This window comes from Chroicocephalus ridibundus, chromosome 13, assembly GCF_963924245.1.
Source record: "Chroicocephalus ridibundus chromosome 13, bChrRid1.1, whole genome shotgun sequence".
NCBI classification, from domain to species: Eukaryota; Metazoa; Chordata; class Aves; order Charadriiformes; family Laridae; genus Chroicocephalus; species Chroicocephalus ridibundus.
In genome coordinates this window covers 7719786-7744372 of record NC_086296.1, presented here as the reverse complement: position 1 = coordinate 7744372, position 24587 = coordinate 7719786, and the positions used below count along the sequence as shown (strand labels likewise).

General features: G+C 39.6%; 1 protein-coding gene across 2 annotated transcripts in view; it reads left to right on the top strand.

Annotated features, from left to right (window-relative positions):
• The window catches only part of TMEM132D (transmembrane protein 132D), a 264248-nt gene that overhangs the window by 155407 nt on the left and 84254 nt on the right, over positions 1–24587 (top strand). For both annotated transcript variants that reach the window (XM_063351404.1, XM_063351403.1), the window contains one exon: positions 12487–12670. In XM_063351404.1, coding sequence (XP_063207474.1) covers positions 12487–12670 — 184 coding nt within the window. The remainder of the gene's footprint in view (positions 1–12486; positions 12671–24587) is intronic.

The following is a 24587-nucleotide window of genomic DNA, read 5'->3' as shown; positions in this document are numbered from 1 at the left end:
TAATAATTATAATAATTAGGGTCTTTCTTCCCTTTCCTCCAGTTCAATAAAATCAATATGTCTTTTTAAAGAGCTAGATGTACAGCTTTCAACTGTCAGTTATAAAGATTCCGAAGTACGGTCCTGAGATTCTTATAAGTAGAAGCAATGCAATTTGTGATGCTGCTCAGCCCCCAGAGTTGGTGGTAGTTTCCCACAGGATTTTCTTTTAAGATCCAAGATTAGTATCTTAAAACATGTCAATAAAAGTGGCTTTAAAGCCCAAGTTACATTAGATGGAAGATCAACACATAGTAAGGAAGCTTATGTGATGTGATATGTCCATCACATAAGCTGATGGCATGAGATCCTCACTCTCGTTAGGTGATATTTCTTATTCACACCGACATGTTTCCTTAGTATTTCATGGAGCATTTCCCTAATTCATGCCATGTGTGTTTTTCTCTCTCCTTCAATTTTCCAGTTATTGGTTTGATTGTATTATCATTTTTACTGAAAGGATACTTTACTTTTGGAAACGGCAAACGGCTGTAGTTGCATTCTGACAGAGTGTATTGAGACAAGGTAGTGAGAACCTACCATTTCTCAGCCTGCCTGCTTAGGTTGATGAATATTTGAAGTCCTCTTAAGTTCATCTGTAGAAATGTAATTCTTTTGTTTACAGCTATGTTGGGGTAGGGAAGGAGTTGTTTGGCTGGAGGTGATTTGAGGACACAGAAACTTCCACTCCTGTGGAAGGAGTAATTTTGAATGAGGGAGCTATTATCAGCCATTACATGTTTCCAGAAGGTCTGCAGAGTTATTTAATGTTTTTCTACGAGGAGCTGTTGTAGGAAGTGGAGCTGCATTTGGCCATACTATCCATTTCAATGTCTGGAGCGTGCTATGGTCTGGGCATGGCTCTGAGCAATGGCTCATAGAAGGCTTCAGTTCCAGCCAGGGTGGCTCCTCTGACTGCTTTAACCATTAGAATAATCAGGTTTGGAAGAGCCTTTCAGGGAAATAGGGATTTAAAATCCCTAAGTGCTTTTAAAATGGAGCTTGATAAGTTTATGAAGAGATTAGGTGATGTGCTGGTTGCAATAGCAGGGGACTATCCATATGGACCAAGGTCCCGTCCAGACCAGCACATAAATGCAGCTCTCTGACTTCCTGTGCTGAGTTTTTTTCATCTAGAATGAATGTTCATAGCTTTCATATGGACAGCTGGTCTTTGTGTTTGTTTTAGCAGCTCCTGGACCATTTGCATAAATAAGACTAGGATTACTTGATAAGCGATTGCTGATGGCCAGATAGAAAAGGTAGACCTCACCAAAGGGTGGTGACTGAGTGTACTCACATGCATAAATCAGTGCAAATTGTAGCTGTTATCTACCCTGGAGATAGTTTGCTGGTCACAGTACACCTTCTATTGGAGGATTGTCTGCAGACTAATAGCACAGTCATAACTTGCCCTGACTATTTTCTTCATTGTAATTCCTCAGAGAGCATCCAAGGACTGCCAGGACATACATCTCCCCTTATATCTCACCAATCCTTCTGAGCTCAGGTGCACCTCAGCCTCAGGCTCCAAGTGGTGAAAAGTCAAGTGCGTCAACATGGGATGCAATGAGACCCAAAATGATGACACTGCTTGACTTAATGGAACAGTTCATGCCAATGGGAACATGAGTTCTCTGAGCTTTTGAACTCACACAATTTTTAATGTCACAAGTACATCAAAAACTATGATTTGATTTGACAGTGCCTAGGACTCAGCTGTAGACCTGTATCATCATCCTGTCTGTATGATTTCATCATGGCTATCAGATTATCCCAAGGTGTACAGAGGGGAAGCAGCTGCTCAAATACTAAAACTGTACCATGGCTGGAGCAGGGAGGGGATACTGTACCTTTATCATTACAGACAAAGTAATTTAATGAGTGTGCCTCTTAGCCTACCAGGTCAAGGTTGAAATAAGTTGATAAAGGAAAATAAATGTAGAGACTGCAGTGTATGTCCAGAGACATCTGTTCCATACTGCCAACTTTAACACATATAATATACAAACCAGAGGTCAACATTTGCCTATGCGCTTACAGTCATCTTCAATTGATAAAAATTGGTAGGGAACAACATGGCTTTCTGTATGTCCATATAGTTATATATTTTGCTAAACTTTTAATATTTTTATTATCAATCAGGTCTTTAGGCCCTGTATTGTACGCTTTTTTCCAAGAGGATCTTGTTTCCTCTTATCGTACAGCAGATACTAATGACATTGATGAAATAGATGCTGCATTTTAAGCAGTTGGTTGTGCTGAAGCTCACAAGTGCTGTGCAGCTAGCAAATGGATTGTGAAGGTGAATGGATGAAAAGCAGAGGTGGAAGTTTTCCATTTCATGCTGCTGATGAGATAACTGTTTTGCTGTAGGACAGACAGACTTGGAAATAGCCTGGTAGAGGACAGTGTTGTTTAATTTTCAGGTTTTAGTAAATGTAGTCTCTTGATATCCCCTTCCTTAGCACACATCCAGATCCATTATTTTCACCATAAGAATTTGTTTGTGAAAGAAGCTTTCTTATCATTGCACATCAACACTCTCTTTCAATTAAACTTGGACAGAATAGTTTGTAAAATCACTTGTGGTGGAAGAGAACATAAGCCTAACAGACATCAAGATGACTTCTAGTTCCTTGGTCGTGGACAAGTTTCAAATCTTACAGAGCTGATGGACGCGAAGGCTCAATTCTTATGCCTGAGTGTGCTCCTTATACCTAGGTGTTAGTGTATGAAGTGCAGCTCTGAGTGCTCAGGCTATCCCAGCATTTCCATAAGATCACAAAAAGGACTCTAAATAATATGTCTCTTTGGAAACCCATGTGAGAGAATTTAAACCGTTCAAACTTAATCCAACACTGAAATTGGCCCTGCTTTGAGAAAGGCGTTAGACCAGATGGCTTTCAGAGGCCCCTTCCAGCCAAGATTACTCTATGATTCTGTGATTCAAAAATATATTTCAGCCTAAAGCTTTTTCAAAAAGCTGAGGGTGGCGGGGGGGAAGGCAATGGGTGTATTCTCTCTTCTTATTACTTAAAAACAAGAAAGAAAAGAGATTCTGGAAGCTTATTTTATTTTAATATTAAAGAAGCTGGAAAGCATTTCTTTTTTAATTCTAGACTTGGCAGATACTGAACATTTGGGTAAAGAAAACATCATTTCTTTTTTAGTTGAAAAGAACTTTGCACTTTTGCAAGATGTATGAGTTCAGCAGAAATACTTGCTGAATAGTTCACGGCAGAGGAAGTTCCTATAGTTGAGGATACTAATCTCAAATATTGGATATGCCTTGGCAGATCTCTCCAAAGAAACCACTAATTTTGAAATATATTGAGGCCTTGAGTCCTGTGAAATGTAATGCTGCTTTTATATATAATTGCATTTTTTGAACGGGTGTGAAGACTAATAAGCAAGGCATAAAAAAGGTACGTTATAGATCTCATCTTGGAGACGTGAATGGAACTATGTGCTAAGATACTAGATCTTCCACTCTGGATTTAAGACTACAATTAAATTTAAAGAAAGTGGGTAGGGGAGATAATTTTTAAATCGCTTTGTATTCCAAAGTTAAATGACCAAGATGGGCATCGAGGAGAGCAGCTGACGTCTGAAGCATGGGTCATAAAGCAGCAAAATGCTGCATCTTTGATGTGAATCTGAAAATAGTAACTTAGCCTGGTAAAGTATCACTTCCCAGGGAGACTCACTCTAGAAGTACCTTTTAGACCAGTTTCTCAATGTTTTCAATCTGGTGATTCCTTACTTGAACCTTTTAAATGTATTACATTGACACAGCCATGGTAAACTTATCTAAGAGATTTATTAGGTGTGTATTTCAGAAGATGAGCAAGAGCATGCAATCATGGAAGGAAATAACAGGTGGAGTTAGGAGAGTAAGATTTTTACTCTTCAGCACCTAATAGACCCTTTGATTGCTTCTACCCAGGACTATGAGCACTGCTTGGAAAATGCTGTTGTAAGGCCTGTGATGGGCACTCTGTAGAAGACAGAATTATGGCTGTTAATACATAATTCTGCATGTTCCCTTTTGCAGAGGAGGGGTTCTCACAAGACCAGAGTCAGTGGCTGGATTATCTCTTTGTTCAATTCAATTTTGCCTAACTGTAATTGGGGTAGTTTGGCAACATAGTATTGAGTTAATCTCAGACTCAGCAAGTGCCTCCTGCATGGGCTCATACATTCAGAGAAACCAGGGACTTCCCTTGGGCTGGTGTGTGATCATCATGGGAACAAAGCTCTATTGCCTTTGTTAAATAAAAGTCTTGAACTCAAGGGAAGCTTTCTTGTATCGCACATGTGCGGATAACTTCGTCTGTAGGGTTGCGTTTCAGAGATAAATAATTACTAAAAAAGACTTAACCTGAATTCAGCAAGTCTAATCTCTTATATATATTTATGCACAAGTATAAATTTGCAGTTCATGTATATAAAGGTTTTGAGGTGGATAAATATTTGTAGAATGAGGAATGAATTTTGCTGCAGGGTAGTGTACAGAGCACAGTGCTTGATCTTATGATTTAGTACACTGGGATTACTCAATAGCAAATATTTGCAGCACTGGCCCTGTAAATTTTTAGTATGAAAATACTGAGTCTCATTCCCTGCTGATCGGTGTTATGTTTGTGTGACTCCTCCCATTCAACCAAAGGTTTCTTTCATTTTCAGGAGACAGTGATAGCCAAGTGATAATGACAGTGTTAACAGTCTGGGAAACTGTAATGTGAATGAAATATCTAAGACTGTTTTAAGGAACGCTTAAGACTGGTATTGATCTAAAGGTTTAGGTCTGGGGGTCATGATGGAAACTCCTATAGTGCTGCCAGTCCTGGGCAGGCAAGGATATGGAGTCAACACAGCACTTCCATGTGTACTGAAGTATTATTTAATTGAGGGCTTTATACTTGGTTTTTCTACCTGTAAAATGACTATTATGTTATCTTTCTCCTATTTTTTGCTCTTGCCAGTTGAGACAACAGTCATCACTTTCTGCAGTTGTCTTGGACAGGGTATTCTGAGCCTTAGAGGAATCCTGAGAAACTACCAATTAATAACAATCATTTGTGGCTATATGCCTGGTTCCCTCTCTTGCAGTTTTATCCACTTACATGTGAGTTATGTTATATTTATTGTTGTTTTTATGCTGAGGACAATAAAAAACAGCAGGTAGAAAAACCTGGATTGACAATGTATTTGCAGTGTTTTATTAGACTTTGCACTGTCAGTAAAACTGTTTCTTACCCCTGCAATTCAATCCCACCTGCATAGTAACTGCGGGTTTTCTGCTGTTGCCTCATGATTGGGCTGCTTCAAAAGTACTTGATGTTTACTGACTACTGTGTTGAATAATTTATTGAATGATTATTAGACTGGATGTAATAAAGTCAGTGTTGATTTACCATTCCCATAGCATAATGGGGTAAATGATCGCTGGATTTACTATGTCAAGAGATGCTCAGAATGATGGTTCTGAACTGAAATGCTGGCTTGGTGGGAAATTATGTTTTAAATTTATATTATAGTAAAAGATTTGCTAATTATTACCCGCTTTTGAATGGTTTGAGTTATTTGGGAAAAGTGCTATCAACAGCTGGAAAATTGTATAGTGAATAATTTATTTGAAAATAGCAAAAAAAAGTCAAATAAATAATTCAGCAAATATTTCTCGACCAGCACTGCTGATGTCATGCTCCAGAGAGATGGATCAATTTTTTTAAATAACTTTATTACATGATTAGCAGACTCATTTTTTGGTGATTTTTCTTGCTAGTTGGTTCACTTCTTACACTGATTCCTGAAGAAAAATGACTTTTCAGCCTACCCATCACTGAATTTTTAATAGTAAGATGACAATGAATAAAATTAAATTTTAATGTACTGCTGTATGTATCACCTTAACTTGCTATATCAATGGTGAATAATGATCTTTGCTGTAATGTAGTAGGCTGGATTCTGCAGACACTGTGTTTTTTAGAGTACCCTCTCTGACCTTGGGAAGGTCAGAGCCCCAAGCCATGTTGCCTCACTTTCCTTTTCTTCCTTTTTGTTATTTTTTAGACTAGGACCGGGGACTGATGTACAGAGTATGTATATACTAGTTTGCTAGCAACGTATGGTGCCGGTATTGCTCTGTAGTGTTTGGTTTTATTTTAATAAAATTCTAACTTTTGGGGTAAACTCAGGCATTTTATTTTCAGCTGCAGAGGAGGGGTGGAAATCCTGCTAGCCTTGCCAGCTAGATTCATACCTACTGAATGGATTTGGGAGATCAAGCATTGGATATGCCGCGCTCGCATTCTGGAGCCGAGCCAGCTCCTCAGCTGGGGAAAGGCAATATCATGCTGTTAACTTGTTATGTTTAATGTCAAGTCTTGCAATATTTGATTTTTACCTTAAATCCTAGTTGTAGCAATAAAATGGTTCACTGAAATTCTACAATTTTTAACCTGTATAAAAGCTTTTCCATAAAAATTGGAAAATATCAGTTGATTACGCTCTAGCTCTAAAATCAGAAGGAAAAGACAATCAGATTCATTAAAATAAAGAATGTCTCTTTGCCTGTAAGATTATTTTGAGGGCTTTTAGCTTGGTTTTTCTTGTATGTGTGAGACTGGTAAAAGCACCCCAACCTGGAGACATAAAGCTTCCAAAGACTGCGTGTCAGTAGTAGAAATCTTTTCTCAGCTTTGTCTTCCCGTGTTGTATTGAAGAATTCAAACCCTGCCTGAAGCAGACAGGTTTGGGTGCATTGTTTTAGGGCAGACCTGCACAGGAAACCTAAAGGAAGCACGTATTGACTGCTGCAGTTAAAAATAAAATATACAAAAAACACTTAAAAAAGAGATTAAATGTGGATGTGAAGTTTGCACCCATCATCATCTCTTGCAGAGGGATTTTTAAATCACCTCCGGCTGAATTGGAAGAGGTTATTGGTATTTCCAAAGCAATGGCTTGTTGTGCGATGATGAGCATCAAAGAAAAGTCCAAATAAATTAGCCTACCATAACACACAGTGTTCCTTTCTCATTCTCTGCTTTTTATTCCTCAGATGTCAGTGTTATGGTCTCCTTGTCAGTGATCCCACATTTTTTGCTTACGCATCCTATACACGTAATTTCTAGGAGGCTATCAAACATGCCAAGCAGAAGTAGTTTATTGCATTGCAAGTACCTGTTTATGCAGAAGAGATGTGATCTCTATCTCTCCGGCAAATATGGAGAGGAATGCAAATGTGTCCCCCTGCCACAACAGTTTGACCCTCATGTAAAGGCTTCTTTAAACAAACAAAAAAACCCCACAAATAAAATTATGCTTTTTCCTGAAATCAGAGTTGTAGGTATTTGTTAAAAATTCAGTGAAGACTAGACAGGCAATCTTTTTTTGGTGAAGATAAACTAAAAGATTATCAGGATCCTTTTCTGACTGCTTTAAAAAGAGGTGGAAAGACTGACTCAACTAAGACGGAGGTTTGAAGCTGTGTTTTCTTTCTTAGGCCATTATCTATACTAGCTCCATTTCCCATTCATCTGGATTTTTTAGGTGTTTCTCACAGAGCACCTATGCACTCCAAGCCTCGTTGTTTATTTTTATATCATTCTCCTTTTATCTACGTTTCACAGAAGTTCATTTTCTACTTTTCTCTCTCACACATACTTCTGTAACAGGTCACTTTTCTTTTTCTCTCTGTGATTTTTTTTTCCTAATTTCTTCTAGTTTCCTTTTCATTTTTTTTCCCCACCCAAAATCTGTTTGGGTGGGAAGACACTGTGTTACTGAGTTGCATGCTCCCAGTGGCACTGCACGATAGATGAAGTCCACAGACTTCTGGCACTGCTGGGATATGCCGCTCTGGAGGAGTGTAAGTGTAATGCTTGTGTGCTAGAGGGGAGCTCTAGGGTTGGAGAGAGATTATCAAGCAGAAGGGAAAAAGGTACAAAAAAGCAAATATAACGAAGGAAAGGCTGATTCTCTAATGGTCCTTTGAAGTCCCTTTGACCTCCTAATGTTTGGTTAGGAAACAAGTACCCTTTAGTGATAATATTAGGAGTAATGGCTTGCAATTCCAAAAGGGATGGGCAAAAAAGGTTTGTAAAACTGCTTTTAGTGAAATTGTTTAAATTCTGAAGAAAATACCATAGAAAAGGCTTTTAAAAAAAACTGTATCAGAAATGAATTGTTTCAGAGAACTGTGGAGTTCTATTACTAAATGGCAATGTTTTGTTTTTGCTGCTCTTTGTTATGCCTTTCTTCTACATCTCATATAGTTTTACATTATTTCCTACCACACAAAGAAGAAGTTATGTTTGACACATGTTGCCACTGCTGGCTCTGTGCAGTGGCAGGACAGATGACAGCAAGCCTTTTTGCAGCCCAGCTGGTAGAGCTGGAAATGGCTAGCATGGTGTTTTTATCCAGTATGACAACACAGCATATTATCGTACTTTTGCCCAAAGATTTGTACTTATTTTAAAATCACTTTATTTCTGCAGTAGTGTTATACACGACTTTCTGTGGATAAATCATCTTACACACTTTGTGGTGTATAAATCATCTTATCCCGTTTTTATGGGAGAGTAATTTTCGGTTTAATTTTCTCTCCTGTAGAATGAGGATAGTAACGGTTTTCACAAACTCCCTCAGGTCTCATGGGGTCAGCTGTGCTGTTGTTTCCCCTCTTTCATGCTAGAAAGTTTTTTCCAGTTATCCCTGGAAAAATTTTTTTCCTTTTCTGAGCACGGCTGTTGGTCCTCTCAGCCTGGTCTGTGCAGCATTTCAGGACAGACTCTCTGCAAGAGATGTGCTGGAGACCTGTGTGTGTGTAGGTAGAAAAGAATAAAGATTACCTTCTTCCTCTCTTCTCCCCAAGGCTCTTTCATTAACATTCCTGTGATACGTCTTATTTAGCATATTCATGGCTTTAGGCTTCTTGTGTCCGTTATAGCCTTCTAAAGACAGTGATAAAACTTTATACATTGTATTATGAGAAACATTACATGCCCAGTCGTTTTAGTAGGTTCAGAAGGAATCTTGTTTTGTGAGTGTTATGTAAAGATCAAAGCCGATAGCACAGCTAGTGAAATCAGGAATGGGATACTTGAATTGACTAACACTGCCAACATCTAGTAGCTATTCTCGGATTTACAGTCGCCTCTTGAAAATTGTGTCTTGCAGGGCGTACCATCCCTAGAGACCCAGAAGAGCAGCTGGTTCTTTCTCTAAAGAAAGTTGACCCAATGGCACAGGTGTTAGCAACTGGCCAAGGGCCTTGACACCAGCCTCTTGGGTTTAAAAGGACTCCCAGGCCAAAAGGGCAGAAGAGAGCTGCTGGTTTTTTTTTTCCCTAGGCTGGGGATGTGTCAGAAGCAGCAGATGCAGAATGGCTCTGTGGAGGTAGGAATTACTCCCCTGGAGACAGCACAGAGTTTCCCATTGTTCTTAATTTGTCAGAGCTGCTTGATCTTTTGTTAGACAGGAAATAAAAGGCAGATCAAGAAATACAGTATGAACGTGCCTGTGCTCTCCTGGCTGACAGGAGCAAAGACCAGACTACTCTATTCCAGTGAAGTTTTCTTTCTTTTTCTGTCCGCCTTGTCTTCGGATTGGTCTGAGACCCTTTAAAACTGTGTCTACATGGCACACAGCTCAGCAGGGCTCTGTTCACCAGGAGATTTTATTGGCACCACAGTGAACTCCATTACAGTTTAACTCTCAACTATGAACAGCAAAAGCCCATGAGAAGGATTTGACTTTAAATTAGCACCAAGAGCTGTTTTGCTTCGACCACTCTTCAACTGAGCTTGGATTGCTGTTGTGAACCTTTGGGTTTGTCTGTTCTAAACTTTCTAATCATGTAGCCTCCCATATTGTAATTAACACTGTTGCTGTACTCACGATAGCAATAATGGTTTTAGCATTAGCAAAGACAAGCTGCCAATACGCTGTTGCATTACAGTGGCCATAAAGTGTATGCCTACCTTGAGGAGGATTAGGCAGTGCATCATTTCAAGTAGCAGTGGCTGACTACCCTGTAGAAATGTTCCTATTGTACCAAGCAGCCTTGACTTTAACAGAAAAGCCACAAATATTTTTATGTGACTGAACTCTGGTGATAAATACTGTTTGTCCAAATTTCTCCATTTACAATTTTTAACTGTGTTTTCTGAAGGGTAACTTTCTGGCTCTCTGTTGAAAGATTTGAGTTGCTAAATACTGCTTAGGAAGGTTATAAATTTGGGACACAGATCCATGGGACTTGCAAATGGAAGGACCATCATAGTAAGTGATGAGTAAAGTAGTTAAACAAAAGTTCCTGACCTGGTGCTGACAGCTGGGGTCTGATCATAGGTCGTGCAATACTTTCACTTTTTTTTGTACATCTTTAGCAGCAGTAATGACATTCTTATTGATTTTTGAGGCACTTTGTAATCTTGTCATTTGGAGGTGTTTAGTATTTCTAAGAGGAACGAGTTCAAATAATTTCTCTCATAATCGCATTTGGTAGTGAAGTGGGGAATTTTTTTGCTACAAGAAAAGCTTCATTAAAATACCTGCTTTGAAGGAGAAATGAAAAGAAATGTTTCCATTCTTTTGGGGTTACTCTGGTTGTGCCGTACAGGAGCTGTAGTTCAAGTACATAAAGACGACAGTCCACTTTTCCCATCTTTTCCACTGCCTTTCACTCCCTCCTTTGTTTTCCTGTGTCCTAATCACTTTAGTCCTTTTCTCCTAATCCCCAACACACCTGGAAAAGATGAGGCCGATAGCCTTTTCTGACAATCATTAGGATCTTCTGTGGTATTCTGCCCCGCAGTCCCTCGCTGCTGTTACAGGACACGTTTCTGGTGACAGCACCAATTCTGCAAAGCTGATGACTGGTAGCAGCAGACACCAATGCAATAATAAAGACAGACACCCTGAATAGAATCACAAAACCAAGGTTCATTATATGAAGATTCAATTAGTTCTTTAAACACAGAAACTGTGATAGACCATACCGTACAAAACAGGATCGCTGCCAGGTATTTGTAAGCAATGCATTGCCCGTTCCTGCTCATACAATTAAGGTAACTGAGTTTCAATAGTCTTCAACAGTCACAGCTGCATAAAGCAGTTCTGGATCCTACCTAGGTCAGCATGAAATAAGACTGTATTCAGTGCTAGTTTAGAAAATGTGCTTTTTTTTTTTTTTTTTTTTTTTTTTTTTTTTCTTCCCTGACATGAAGAAATGAGAAATTGAACACAATGTGTTCCATTTTGGAAACACAGAGGCTCCTTTTAAATTCCATCCAGGATAGCAAGGACTCAATACTTCCATTAAAATCCAAACCTTAAAGATGATCAGATTAAACTCTTCAAGCAGTAGCTTTGGATAAAGCATTGGATTTAGCCAGCATGATAAAAATATCTGAGTATTTTGGGAAGAATCCTAAACTGGGGCTGTTGTCATAACTGTTCTTCATAAAAAGCATGCCTAGTTTTAGCTCTTTCTCCACATCAGGTGGGAAAACCTGCTGTGTTTTAGGCATGTTCTGGGATTCTCTAATCAGTTGCTGAAATGTTTCCTCTTTCTTCTAGCTGCACTCTCCAACATAAGTGGCTTATGACACTTCACTTCACTTAAATGAACCATGTAACTGTAGCAAGGACAGCATGTAAAGACAAAGTAGAATTGATAAGGTATCAGTAACGCCAATGTTGCCATAGTATCCTGGAGGATCACATCTAGTTCTAGTGTTTTTTACTGAAGAATCCTGGCAGGATTGGCCAGTATTTTAAATAATGCAGTTTTGTAACTCTCTTCTCCCTCAACAAGCTAGATTAGTGCTAATTCCTAGTTTAGCAAAGGACAAAAAGAGCTTCAGACAGACACAGCAAGGTAGCAGTATAGCCAAAAATTAATTCCAAGCTTTCCAGTCCTCTGCTCCCTGCTGCCCTGGCTCATGGACCCCATCCTGAACTTTGACCTTTCTCCCATGCCTCCCTTTTTAAAAAGCAGAAAATACATTTAATGCAGTGGTTTCTGCTTTCCCATTTCAGGGAGTGATTCCCTTTAGATTTGCTCATGTATTGCTTTAACAGGCAGGAAATACAATGTGCTTGTTAAAGGGAGAGCCTCATAGTTAGGATTTTTAGGCAGTAGCTTTAGTCTTAGCTTTACCTTGATTTGGTTTTGTTTCTCCACCTGTACAATGTGGTGATACTTAGTGATCCATCTCACAGAGTGTTACTAAGCCACTTGAATGTACGGGAAATATCCTGAAATGTTAAGAAATGTTAAGCGCAAATGATTAATTCATTATTATATCCATCATCCCACCAAATCCTCTCTTTGGAAGAGCCTTAATCCAATGTTTTCTTAATATAAAAGCAATTATATTGCTGGTTTATCAGTCATTTGAATAGAACCTTTCTTTTTCTTTCTTGCAGTGCGGACGGTTCTTCCTCTGAAATCATGCAGATTGATTTTGAAATTGAAGACCTAACTGACCTACCTGGGACCCAGCTCATCACATGGCAGGTAGAATATCCTGGAGATATGACATCTGATCTAGGAATCTCCAAGATCTACGTAAGCCAGAAGGACCTGGTAGGAGTTCTCCCCTTGGCTATGGTAAGAAATTGTCTGGCATTCTGCAAGTTTTTAATATTGCTTTACAACTCTAGTGTCTGACAGATGCAAATGATCTGCTGAAAGGGCTGGGGAGACAGAAAGTTTCAGCACCTTGAGAAATAGATACTAACTTCTGAAGTTAGCTTCATTCAGTGGTGAAACCACATGAGGGGAAGCCATAGCTTCCCATGGAAGGCCCAGTCACGGTCTCTTTGACCGATACACTAGCTTCTTGGAGACAGAAGCTGAGTTCATGGCATTTTCAGTATTCAGAACTCGCTCTTGTTGCATGACGTGGTACACTTAGACACTGAGTTCAGTGCGGTTATATGTCTCACTTGAATCACAGATACTCTTACATTTGGTCTAGTGCTTGAGGACTTCCGGAATCACACTTTTTTCAGTTTTTGAATTCTGACTCTGTATTCATTTAAGAGTGAGAAGAGAAATAAAAGGCATGGCGTAACTTCTGAGTCATTTTTAATGACCTAGAGAACACAAAATACAGTGCATAGCCAACTGTCTGTTCTACGTAAATGCATTCAAATGGGTTGCCTCACCGTCACAATGCAATCTATAGGGCTTGGAGAATACCTGATATTTTAGCCTTGTCTTACCTAAAAAAACTGTTAGATACCCAACTTCCAAGTGTAAATAGAAATTTTGTGCATTTCTTCTTCTCTCCCCTTCGTGTCTCTTCATCATTAGGGCTGAAGTATGCTTGTCTAATTATATACTGTGCCCCATTTTTGTTCTTAGACAATCTATTAGGAAATATTGACACATTATTATTTAACACCAAGAGAAAAACAACAAAATCAATTTCAGAGCATTTAAAAAAACGTAACCTGGATGTTTGCCTAGTGATAGCCAGTTAATTGTGCCATTATTGAAAGCTGAAGGTGTTCTTTGCACTTCCAGACTCACAGACTGGTAATAGCTATTATTGTTATCTGCCAACTTTAGAACTACTCAGATGTTGTGATTCTTTATTTCACCAAAAATATTTCTTTTCATTTGAAATGGCTCATGCTTTTGTTACCAAGGTGTAGATCACAGTTGAAGCAAATCTCTCCAACTGCAGTTGTGGCCACCTAACAAATCAGAGTTGTATATCTAATCCTTTTGTTTTGCATGGCTCTTTTCATGGGCTAGTTCCTGCTATTGAACTGTGGACGATCTCTGGTGGCTTGTTGATAAGAGAAGAGGCTTTCAGGTCTGCAGATGGGACCCTGATATGCAGTCACACAAGTTCTTACAGAGGGTTGAGGCTGTAGAGGTTGTCTGATTTACATAATCTCAGACATGGGAGTTTTATTTGCTCCATCCCTTAATGAAAAGATAATAGATTTCTTTTGTAGTGGTTCCAATGGTTGCAGAAAACGCTAGTTCTTCTCATGCCCATGATCACTTTAGTATCAAGTGATACAGTGGCAAAAAATAGTTCATAAGAACAAAGATAGATTCTCCTGGTAGTTGCTACAAATCAACCCAGTCTCTTCATTTCCATTAAAAGACGAAAAAAAGCCCGTATTTCAGAAGCACAAAATTCTATGCTCAAAGGTCACATAAAGTCTATAAAGTTGTCAGTAGGGGGCATTTTATAAGGCAACAGGTGTTGGGATAATGGATGAGAGAGAAAGCAAAGATAAATGGCAGGGGTCCCCTAATTACTGACAGACTGGGAATAGTTTTAACCTTTGCATTGACGGGAGTGTCAGGGAAGAAACTCTGGGGTATCACAAATCTCCAGATCTTTGTAGTACTTCACTTTGTGCTTAGGAGATGATGATTCGGGTGCAGACCTTTCCAGACATGTAATTTAGAGTAGTTGGGTACTTCAGATTTCCCTGTGATCTTAGCAAAGCCAGTTTGTAATTTACACATTTAAAATAAAAAAAAATAATTCTACTTCTCCATTTACGAAGAACCACAATGAAAACAAAGTGTTAATTACTTCTCTGTTTCTGGAGACTGGGGTTAAGGTTAATTTGGGCTAGTTTTGCTGGGCTTCTTAGAAGAACGTGTAATTTCATGTTTAGAAGCACCAAACAGAAATGCTGTTAAAAATTTCAATTACAGGTTAATTTTTCAAAAGAACAATTTTACTGCTTTAACATTAGGCAGAGCTTTGGTTTTTTAAGAGACTCTCACATACCACATCTGCACCATCTTTGTTTTCTGCGGTCTTTTCTTCTAGCTATTATGGATTTGTAAATTGAAAAGCAGAAGTTTGGCCAATTTAGAGCTTCCTGTTTTCTTTTTTTGAGTTACAGAATGCTGCAATGGAAAGACTTAAATGTATGTTTAAGCATCAGGACACACTGGAAATGCCTACCTTCTGCTGAAGTTATTAGGACACTTGCTGCACTCACCTTACCTTTCTCCAGTACATTTTTTTTCCTATGGCATATTAGCAATCCAACTTTTGAGACCCCTGCAGGTCCCTACACCCATAATGAAACAGCACCACAAGTGACAGTAGAGCACTCAAGGATATTGATGAGAAAAGCTGTAGGGTGTATTTTATGGATGTGTGGGTACCATAAAGGCTGATATTTCTGACACTTTAATAACACCTTTTCTAATTTTAAAGTGTAACAGAACCTGTCTTGGTAAGCTGTGCATGGGCCCCCACTCAGCCCTTGTTAGCAGAATGGCAATAGCATGGGAGAAGACATTTAATTTGAGAACATTGTAAGAACCTGTGAGCACCTGTTTGGATATTTGCAATGCATGATCCTTTCCCTTAAGCCTGATGAAATACAGGCAAAGATGTTTATCCAGGGTTATAAAAAATTATTGACCTTTTACCATGATTGCTTTGCAGCGGCTCTTACAGCCATGTAGCAATGTATTGCCTTGTTGACAGAAACTAAAACATCCACTAAACCCCATGGATGAGGCAGGTATTTGTATGGCATAATATTCCTCACCAGCACAGTTTCCACTGTAATTGGTGAATTTCTTGCACAGGCACTATTCAGAACTCTCCCCATTTCCCTGCCAGCTTCTTCACTGCAAGGTCTGTGTCTCCAGGTAGTGTGTGGCCAGGGAACTGGAGAAGAGAGGTCTTGAGAACATGTTGATCAGTACAGGGAGTTATAGAAACAAATAGTTCTTTATTATGGATGGAGAATTCTGACAAGGAATGCTGGAAGATTACTCCATGGTAATTATTGAAAATTTGTCACTTCGAAAAAAAAAAAAATCACAAGTAAATAGTGAAGAGGCCCAACCCTTCTATGTTGCTCTTTGTTGTCAACTAACATACATATTAATTTTCTTTAAATGTCATTATCTTAACATTCACCTGTAATAGGGTATCCTTTGAGACAGAAACCCTGGCACCTCTTAAGACCTTTGAAATATGGTATTAAAAAGGCATATGGTCTATTTGTTCATTAACTGTCTTGAACATACTAAACTGCTGAGGGTTTTTTGAGTTGAGGACCTGCAATGTAGCGTGATAGCCAGTGAGACTAATATGCCTGAATCTTCTAGAATATGACATTATTTTTTATTGGCATCCTAAAGAATCAGCTTCCAATTCCTATTTGACTTCTTTCTGATGTTTCTTCCCCATTTTATTTCACTCTCGTTTTGTTAGGTGATGAATGGCACAGGTTTAATCACTCAAATTGTACATTTGCTGCTATTGATTATTGTTGCTTTTTAAACATTCTGTCAGCTCTTTCATAATTGTGGTGTTCACCTTTTGTTGAACCTTAATGATTAGGTGAAGATGAGAGACAGACGAGCTCTGTAGCCATCTGTGTACATACAAGATAATCCCTACTGAGAAAGGCAGAGGGCAGATATGACATGCTGGTAAATGGATAAGTTGAAATCTGTTCTGTAAATAATAGTAATAAAAATAGTAAATAATAAAATACCTGAGCTGGTTCTTAACTGAACCAGGTCTGAATCTGTAAATCACCTGTCTTACCTGTGAATATGCCCTAAACCTGTTCTATCTGTGCCCTCTCTTTATTTAATAATCTGATAAGGAATCAGGGCAAAATACCTGTTTCATAAATCTCACAGGGGGAGATGTTGGACCCAGGGCTGATAAATCCATTATTAGAGTAGTCTTCTGACTAGAGATTACACAATGTTAACTTTACTTTCTCCTAGAATGCAGAAAAAAAAATGCATGCAGGACGCTCAGTGTCCCTTCAGAAATTTCTTCACAAGGTTGCAGGTTCCTGACCTTCAATTTTTAATAAATGCTTGTGTGCATACGTGTGTTAAATTTCTAAATCAGCAAGTTAATATTAGAGTCAGCCTGGCTCACATAAATGTTTTAGCCCTAATATTCAAGGCACTATTAGTTTTAAAGATATGGATGTGGACCAGATGTTTCAGGTGGTGGTAGGAGGCGAAGCTGATGAAGAAGACAGGGGGTTGGATGATGACAACCCTTGTGTACAAAAAGCCTGTGAATCTGGATTGCTTTCTTGAGAAACTCCCCAGGCCCTTACAGATGAACTGATCTTAATGCCAGGTATGATAGACTGCCTTGTATGATCTGTGCAACTAGGAAACAGCAGAAAAGTTAAGCCTTCTGGGGCGAGAATCGTTGAGTACTGTACAGTTGTGATAACAGTGGCTCAGTAGCCCTGGATTGCCTCATACCAATCAAGATATTAATATTTTGAAGTTGGTAATTCAGCTTTCTTGCTGCCCAGAGAATCAAATTTGCTGGCAGGCAGGACAACTTGCCTGCCACTAGGGCTGAATTAGCAGGTTTCACCTTACCAGGGCCTGGCTCTTTAGCAGGACGGGCTCCCTTCAGTCTCTACCAAAGCCGGCTCCGCTCTGGGTCTTGGTGAGTTTTATGCCGGTATGGCTGTGCAGTGTCTGTCTTGCCTTCTTACTGAATACATTGGGACAGCCCTTAGGTATGTTTATAAACTAGTCAACTTCAACCTAAGAAATAACCTTATTACTAGAGAACTGAAATGGAAAGGAAGAAGAGTTGGGATTTGAAACTTGATTAATGGTAAAACGGTGAGGTTGCAGTCTGCTTGGCAGAGGCAAGAACTCCAGAGACAACCTTCAATCCCTCCCAGCCATATTTTATCAGGCAAAGGTTGGTGGTGAACAGTGAATTACAGACTTGTATCAGCAACTGAGCTTCCATTATCTCTCTGGTTTTGGCCCATTATTTATTATCCTCAAGCAGTGCAACGTTGGCCTCCAAGACAGTCAAGTGACATGTGAGGCGGAGAGACATTTAAATCAGGTGTTGAAAAAAAACTCTGAGCAGAGATTCCTGATTTATGACAGGCTTAAACAGACTCAGTGACCAAAGTCCAGCTCATTACTTTGCAACACACAGGTTGTAGTGAAGGCAAAGAGTTATGCCTACTCATCTGACCCTACTGAGGAGTCCCAACTTGGCGAGCTGTCCCTGCCCTCAGAAGCACTCCCTCAGCTCGGTTCTTGCCGAGCAAAGCCGCTTTGGTGCAGGTCGAACTGACCTGTTTTTAAGCTGCAAAAGAAGGTGGTTTAAACAAACTTGGGTGAGCTGTTAGGAAGAAATAGCACGTTATCCTTCATCTCAGGTGACTTCTGAGGTTAGTAACCTCCAGGAAAGGGTCACTGGTAGTGTTGGAGCAAAACAACCTTTTAAAGCAGCACAACCATTTTTGCGATGTTTGTGTCACCCCAGCCGCTACTGTATGAAACACAAGTGGAATATTTATTTTACAAGGTCAGGTTAATAAACTAACTGTAAAAAGTAAAGGTTGTTTTCTTTCTTGAACAGAAATATTTTATCATGCACTGCATGTAACAAAATTCATATTTAAGATGATATTTTGTTAAATGGTCTATTTTGGTACATCCTAGCACAGTTATCAAGGCAACATTGACTGTAAACCCATTCTCCCACTGCAGATGAACGTGCTCTTGTCCTTAGACCCATTAGGGCCATTTTGGCCTGTGAGAAGTTATATTTATGGCAGTCATATTAAATAAATTGTATTCAAAACCTGAACACCAGTTTAACATTATGCCTTTTAGATAATTTATTGTTTTAACTTGCTCCTGATGTTCTTTATAAAAATTTAACGAAAATGTTGACAGGAAATAAACTGTTCTACATACCATCAGCGTAAGAAGCAGGATAAATTGACCAAATAAATAAATAAAATCAATTGCTGCAGCAAAGAGGCTATCTATTATATAGGAAGCTTTTCTGTATTAAAATTATTTCTAATAATTACAGGAATCAACTGTCACAGCAGTGCCAGTCACTGCTGGAATTTAAATATGCTTAGGGTATTAATGCACTTATAAATATATGTATCGGAAACATTTAATTTTTAGCTAGTGCTGTTTATGTTCTATTAGAGACTGAATATGCAGCTCAGACTGAGCTATGGGAGTGCTCAGTGCTGCACAAACACGTGTTTAATTATAGCCTCACCCTGAAGAACTTGGAAGCCAAACAGAGAAGATTAATGATAAAAACATAAAGAAAATATTGTTCCTTTTCTATAGAAGAGGGATGAGGATGGGCAGCACACTGAAGTTCCTCCTGAAGTCAACCAGACTGCCTTCTCCTAGACCCAAGGTTTCAGCTTGGCTCTTCTTCCCCATTACAGAAGATGTAATGGGTGGATCATGGTCCCTGGAGCACAGACCTAGCTGTGCAAGTGCTATCATTATTGGATCTTATGGTCCACATGTAGCGGTCAAGATGGTGTGGCTGTCCCTGCCTCTTCCTTAGGCCCCCAGTTCTGCTCCGGTGCTTTGCCACTCCTCAGGTTGGCAGAGTGCTGCTGTTTTCTATCGGGAGCTGCTCAGGAGTCCAATGGGGGTCCCTGCTGGGGTAGCGGAATGGGATATTGGAGGCTGTTACAGCCTTCTCTCTACTGCCTACCTTCTTAAACTGACAATTAGGATACTTTTGTATGAAATGAATGCTTTTCTGTGGGAGAGATGAAATGTGAATCTCCTTCTGTGTGTATGATACAAATGAACAAATTGATTACAGGGAGGATCTGCTTTTGGCTGTGGCTGGCCTGGGTTCTGCCTGGTAGCTGAAAAGTGCAGGATCACATCAGCCAGAATCAGCTGCTCAACTCAGCTTTAATGAGTGAATATTTCTAAATGCTTCCACTGCCAGTCAGCTTTATGAAAAATTTTTTACCTTCCTAATTCATAGCTTTTAAATTGGGTTTATCTGGTGCTTCTTATTTACTAGTTCAAACTTTTGTATTGTCAATGCCTCCCAAACTGATGCCATTAGCAAATTTTAGTAGTTGTATGTTTCATCTTGTTCCAGGGTCATTATTGACAGCAATAAAAAAAAAATTAAAAAAAAAAAAAAAATCTGTCCCTAGGCCAATTCTGGAATATTGTTGTATCAGGCTAATTCTGGAATATTGCTATATCCGTTCAGAGGAACAGGTTGTCTTACTGTCGATCTCACAGCTTTGGCTGGATCCAAAAGCCTGCTCTTTGGATTGGTTCTCTGTGGTTCAGGCAACTTCAACCAGAAGGACTTTGTATTCAAAAGCTTGTTAATCAGTTTTTATGCAATGCATGAATCAGATTAGATTCTGTTTCACATTCTAATAACTGTAATGAGCCTGTACAGCTAATAGGAGAAAATGTTTCATCCGGTAAACACATAATAATCTGTTATGCTTCAGAAACTAATTGAATCACAGGTATCTGAAGCTACGTTTTCCCATATGTAGATGTCAATTATTTATGCTTTTTCAGAGCATGTGATAGTGGCACCTATCTGTACCCAAATGATGGACCAGGCAGCTGAGTAGTCCATTCGGGTGTGACAGTTCTGGTATTCCTACGTGACTGTGTTCAAGTGAATGTACTCAATTTCAAGGAGGCTAATATATAGGGTTCATTTTCCAATTAGAATTGCCTGTTAAAAAATGGCTTGGTTTGGTCTTCAGCTTACTCTTACTGTAACGCTAAACATTGGCCTTGCTCTGGCAGGCTTCTATTGTCGAACTACCAACGGACTGACAGACGTGTGAGTCACTAGCACGTAGCATTTTGGTTTCTATATGGTGAACGAAATGAGGAAATAATACAAGCATTTGACGCTCAAAGATGCCTTGTCTCCAGAATCCAATAAATGCCATACTCTTTGGATTTTTCCTTCCAGAATTAATGACAGCCCTGGGGTTCTTAACATTTGAAATAACAAGCAATAGCTCTTTCCCTTTACAATTAGACATTTTGTTGACCTGTGAAGCATGCAATGAAACAGTAACTGTGTTCATTGCAACAACAATGCAGGCGTTTTGCTAGTTAAATTCCCAAGCAGTGAAAACCATCAAGCAGGTCTTCCAGTTTAATCCAATTCTCTTTCTGCCAAAGGTTACTACAGGCTCATGGAAAAAGACCTTGATGATGTTGTTGTTCTTGAAGAAAAGAGGTTAGAAATCTTGTTTTTGTATCTGGAGCTGCAGTTGCTAGCTGACTAATACTGTAATCACCTGTAATAATAGAAAGCAGCAGTCACCCAGCTTTTGCCTGAGTGGGGGAATGAGTAACGAGGGCTTGGACTGGCTGCTGGCAAAGCTGCTGATGGCCACACAATTTGATGTGGAACATCGAAAATTGGGTTCCCTAGAGAAGCAGGAACAAACACAAGGGTATTTTTCTTACAAATTAAAGCCTAAGAAAAATGGCTTTGCATAACGGCTGCTGTTCTTTCTTAAATGCAAGTTACATATGTTTTTCTTGATCAGACGCATGCAGTTGGACTGGGTGGAAACAAGCCCAATCCTTCAGCCCTGACAATCTTTCTGTGTTGCTCTGAAAGCTGCATGATGCTAGGAAATGTAGAAGGACCAGGAAAACATGGCAGATCTGAATTTAGAGCAAGTTTCACCCAGAACTTGTCCCTGCTTCAGTGGACACAAAATTTACATGTCCTGGCCTGTTTTCGCACTACTGGAAAGCCATTGGTATTAAAAATGTTATGAGTTTAAAACAGAAATAATTTGGTAGTGAACCAAGTTTTCAGAATGAAGATCTCATAAATATTTGGTAATTTGATAGCTTCTGTGCAGCCCAGTTTCAGTCAGCTGAAAGGGACCTAATTTTCTGTAGGCAAGTTCTTTGAATGATTTTAAAGTCTAGGTGTCTCGGGGTGCCTCGCACTGAGTGCTCAGAATCACCAGTAATCACTGAAAATACTGCACTGCCTAATTTGGATTATTTTTCCAATACCTTTATATCTTTAGGTAATCAGCCTCAATTAATATTAAAGAAATGTCAAAGTTTTTTGTTGAATAAGAAAAAACCAAGAGAAAAATCACAAACCAACAACAAAAACTAGGGATGGTGTTTGCTTACTTTTATTGAAATACAGTGAGATTGGGTTTATAGAAAACGGATTACTGCCTTCTGTTCCTCTTTTGTTTCATGTCAAGTTTCACTCACAGGGTATTGTAACATAATGTTGCCATACAGCATAGTAGTAAATATTGCAAAACAATCTTTAATTCTGACTGCTAAATTGTTTTCACTGAAATACAAAAGATCACAGAAATTTTTCTTCTGTGCTCAGATATGGCAACTCTGGTCACATCAGGATCCGGAGTTTACACTGATTTAAGAACATTCCTTCAAATTTATATTCATTGAAGTGTCATGTGTCCCCTCCCTCTTTTTAATCAGAGAATCTTTCTAAGGAGTCGTTAGAATCGCAGAGCAGCTGAGGTTGAAGAGAGCTCCAGCCGTTAGCTAGCCCAATGTCCTGCTCAGAGAGCTGGTTGCTCTGGGCTAGGTCCACTTGAGTCTTGAACACCTCCAAAGATGGAGATCCCATAGTCTCTCCAGGAAAACTGTTTCAGTATTTGATCACCCTCATGGTAATTTGTTTTTCCATGTATCTAAATGGAATTTTCCTGTGTTGTAACTTGTGTCCTGCACCTCTCATCCTATTGCCATATGAGCCTGAGAACAGTCTGGCTTCATCTTCTCTGTATCCTCTCATCGGGTGGCTGCAGAACGCAGTAAGGTCTCCTATTTGCCCTGCTCTCTCCGCCTCTCTGTGTACGTCATGTGCTCCAGCCCTCCACCAGCTCAGTGGCCCTGCACTGGCCTGGCTCCAGTGCATCAATATCTTTGGCTTCAGCTATAGCCTCCGTTGGCTTCCCACCTCTTAATTGATGTGGTTATGAAAAGATTTTTCCCTTTTGGTGTAATGAAAGGGATGCTGCCTTAATTGGTTCCCTTCAGATTAGTGATTTGAATAAAACATAGTTGAAAAAGCAGCAGCAAATTTCTCCCTACTGAAATAGATCCATCACCACTGTGGTGCTGCTTGAGCAAAGCAGGCGGGTATCACTCTTTTCAGCTTCTTGGCATTATTTTTAGACGTGTCTTGTGATTTTGAGGTACTGTGTAGTGGTCGAGGGCTTCCCTTTTTTCTTTTTTTTTTTTTTTTTTCTTTTGAGGATTAAAGCTTTTGAAATTATTTATTTACAAGCCATGAAAATCTCCCCAAAATGGATTTTAGCAAGTGTGTAATTGGATAATTTGACAACTGGTAAGCTGAAGCCCCAGAGACCAGGAATTACACTTCACTACAGAATAGTTGTTCTTCATGTAGTATTAATTAGATTTCCTCTAGATTACAAGTAGTAAGAAGAGTAGTCAATTAAGAGAATTATTCTCTGACTTTTCCATCCTTCTTTTAATTGCCAGCTAGTGGTATTAAGAATTCCTTTTTCTGTGTGAGATGTCCTCAGAGGCAGGATGCCAGAAAGAGGATGAGGGACAATGGATTAAACACTGGCCCAGGATTCAGAAGAAATGACCGCCAGCTTTGTGCATGACTTTGACTCACCTTCTGAGGGACTGATCATCCACTGGGCCTGAAAGCTGCTGGGTTCACAGGGGGAAGACAGCAAAATGAGGATGGGTTCCTGATCATTTGAGGGTATGTTTTTCAGTAGCATTGCTAAATCGAGCAACACTTACTCCTCTTCTCCCCCACCCCACTCTGAACCGGGTTAGTACAAATGCCTGGAGTGGTTAAAAAGTGGAGGCAGAAGCCAGTTCAGGCAGCATGGCTCCTGAAACGACAGCTTCAGGAACAAATATTGGCAACAGCCTAAAAGATCTGGAGGGAATCTTAAACCTTTGTCTTGCGTGGACGTGGACAGGGCATGGAGAGCTGGACAGGGTGGGAAAGCGCTCTGCTCAGGCCAGTCCTCTCCAGGGGCAGGGACTGGGGCACACAGCAACGGAGGCATTGCCTTTGTGGTGATTTTGTTAGTTTTGTTTTGCGTTGCTTTGGGGCTGTGCAAAGTGAATTTGGCGAACTGGATTTATGTGCAGAATGTTTCTGAACCTGAAAGCGTGCATAGAAGGAGGTCTTTGGTCTTGTACCTCCTCTTTCTCCTTTCTTTCACGGTGGCTGTTGGAGTGGGTTTCTGTGTGGGATAGCAAACAGCAAAGGAGGGGCTCAGAGGGGGAAATAATTTTGTTTAGAGAAGGAGGGATAAAGCAGAGCAGACGACTGTGATTTAGATGGATGTCTGAGTCATACATCGTACCTCCTGGGGCTCTTTCTGATGTAAGGCACCTTACACTCTGCCTCCGGAGAAACTGAGTCTGTGGACGGTGCAGAGGTATATTTTCAGGTGCTACTTATTGTTGTCAGGAGAAGCAATATGAACACATGGCCTCCAGAAGAGTGGTCCTATTCACCTTGGAAGAAGGACAGTAGAGACTTGCCTAAAGGTAGATGACACAGACCCAAATCACACAGAATTAAGATCTCAGAATTTAATGTTTGCTGAATGTGGAAAAAATAAATTTGTAAGAGGACATTTGTTTCATTTTTATTTTGACCTTCAAAGAAGGGGTGAGGAAAAAAGTAAAATAGGAAATCTGTGTAGCTGAGATTTCAGAC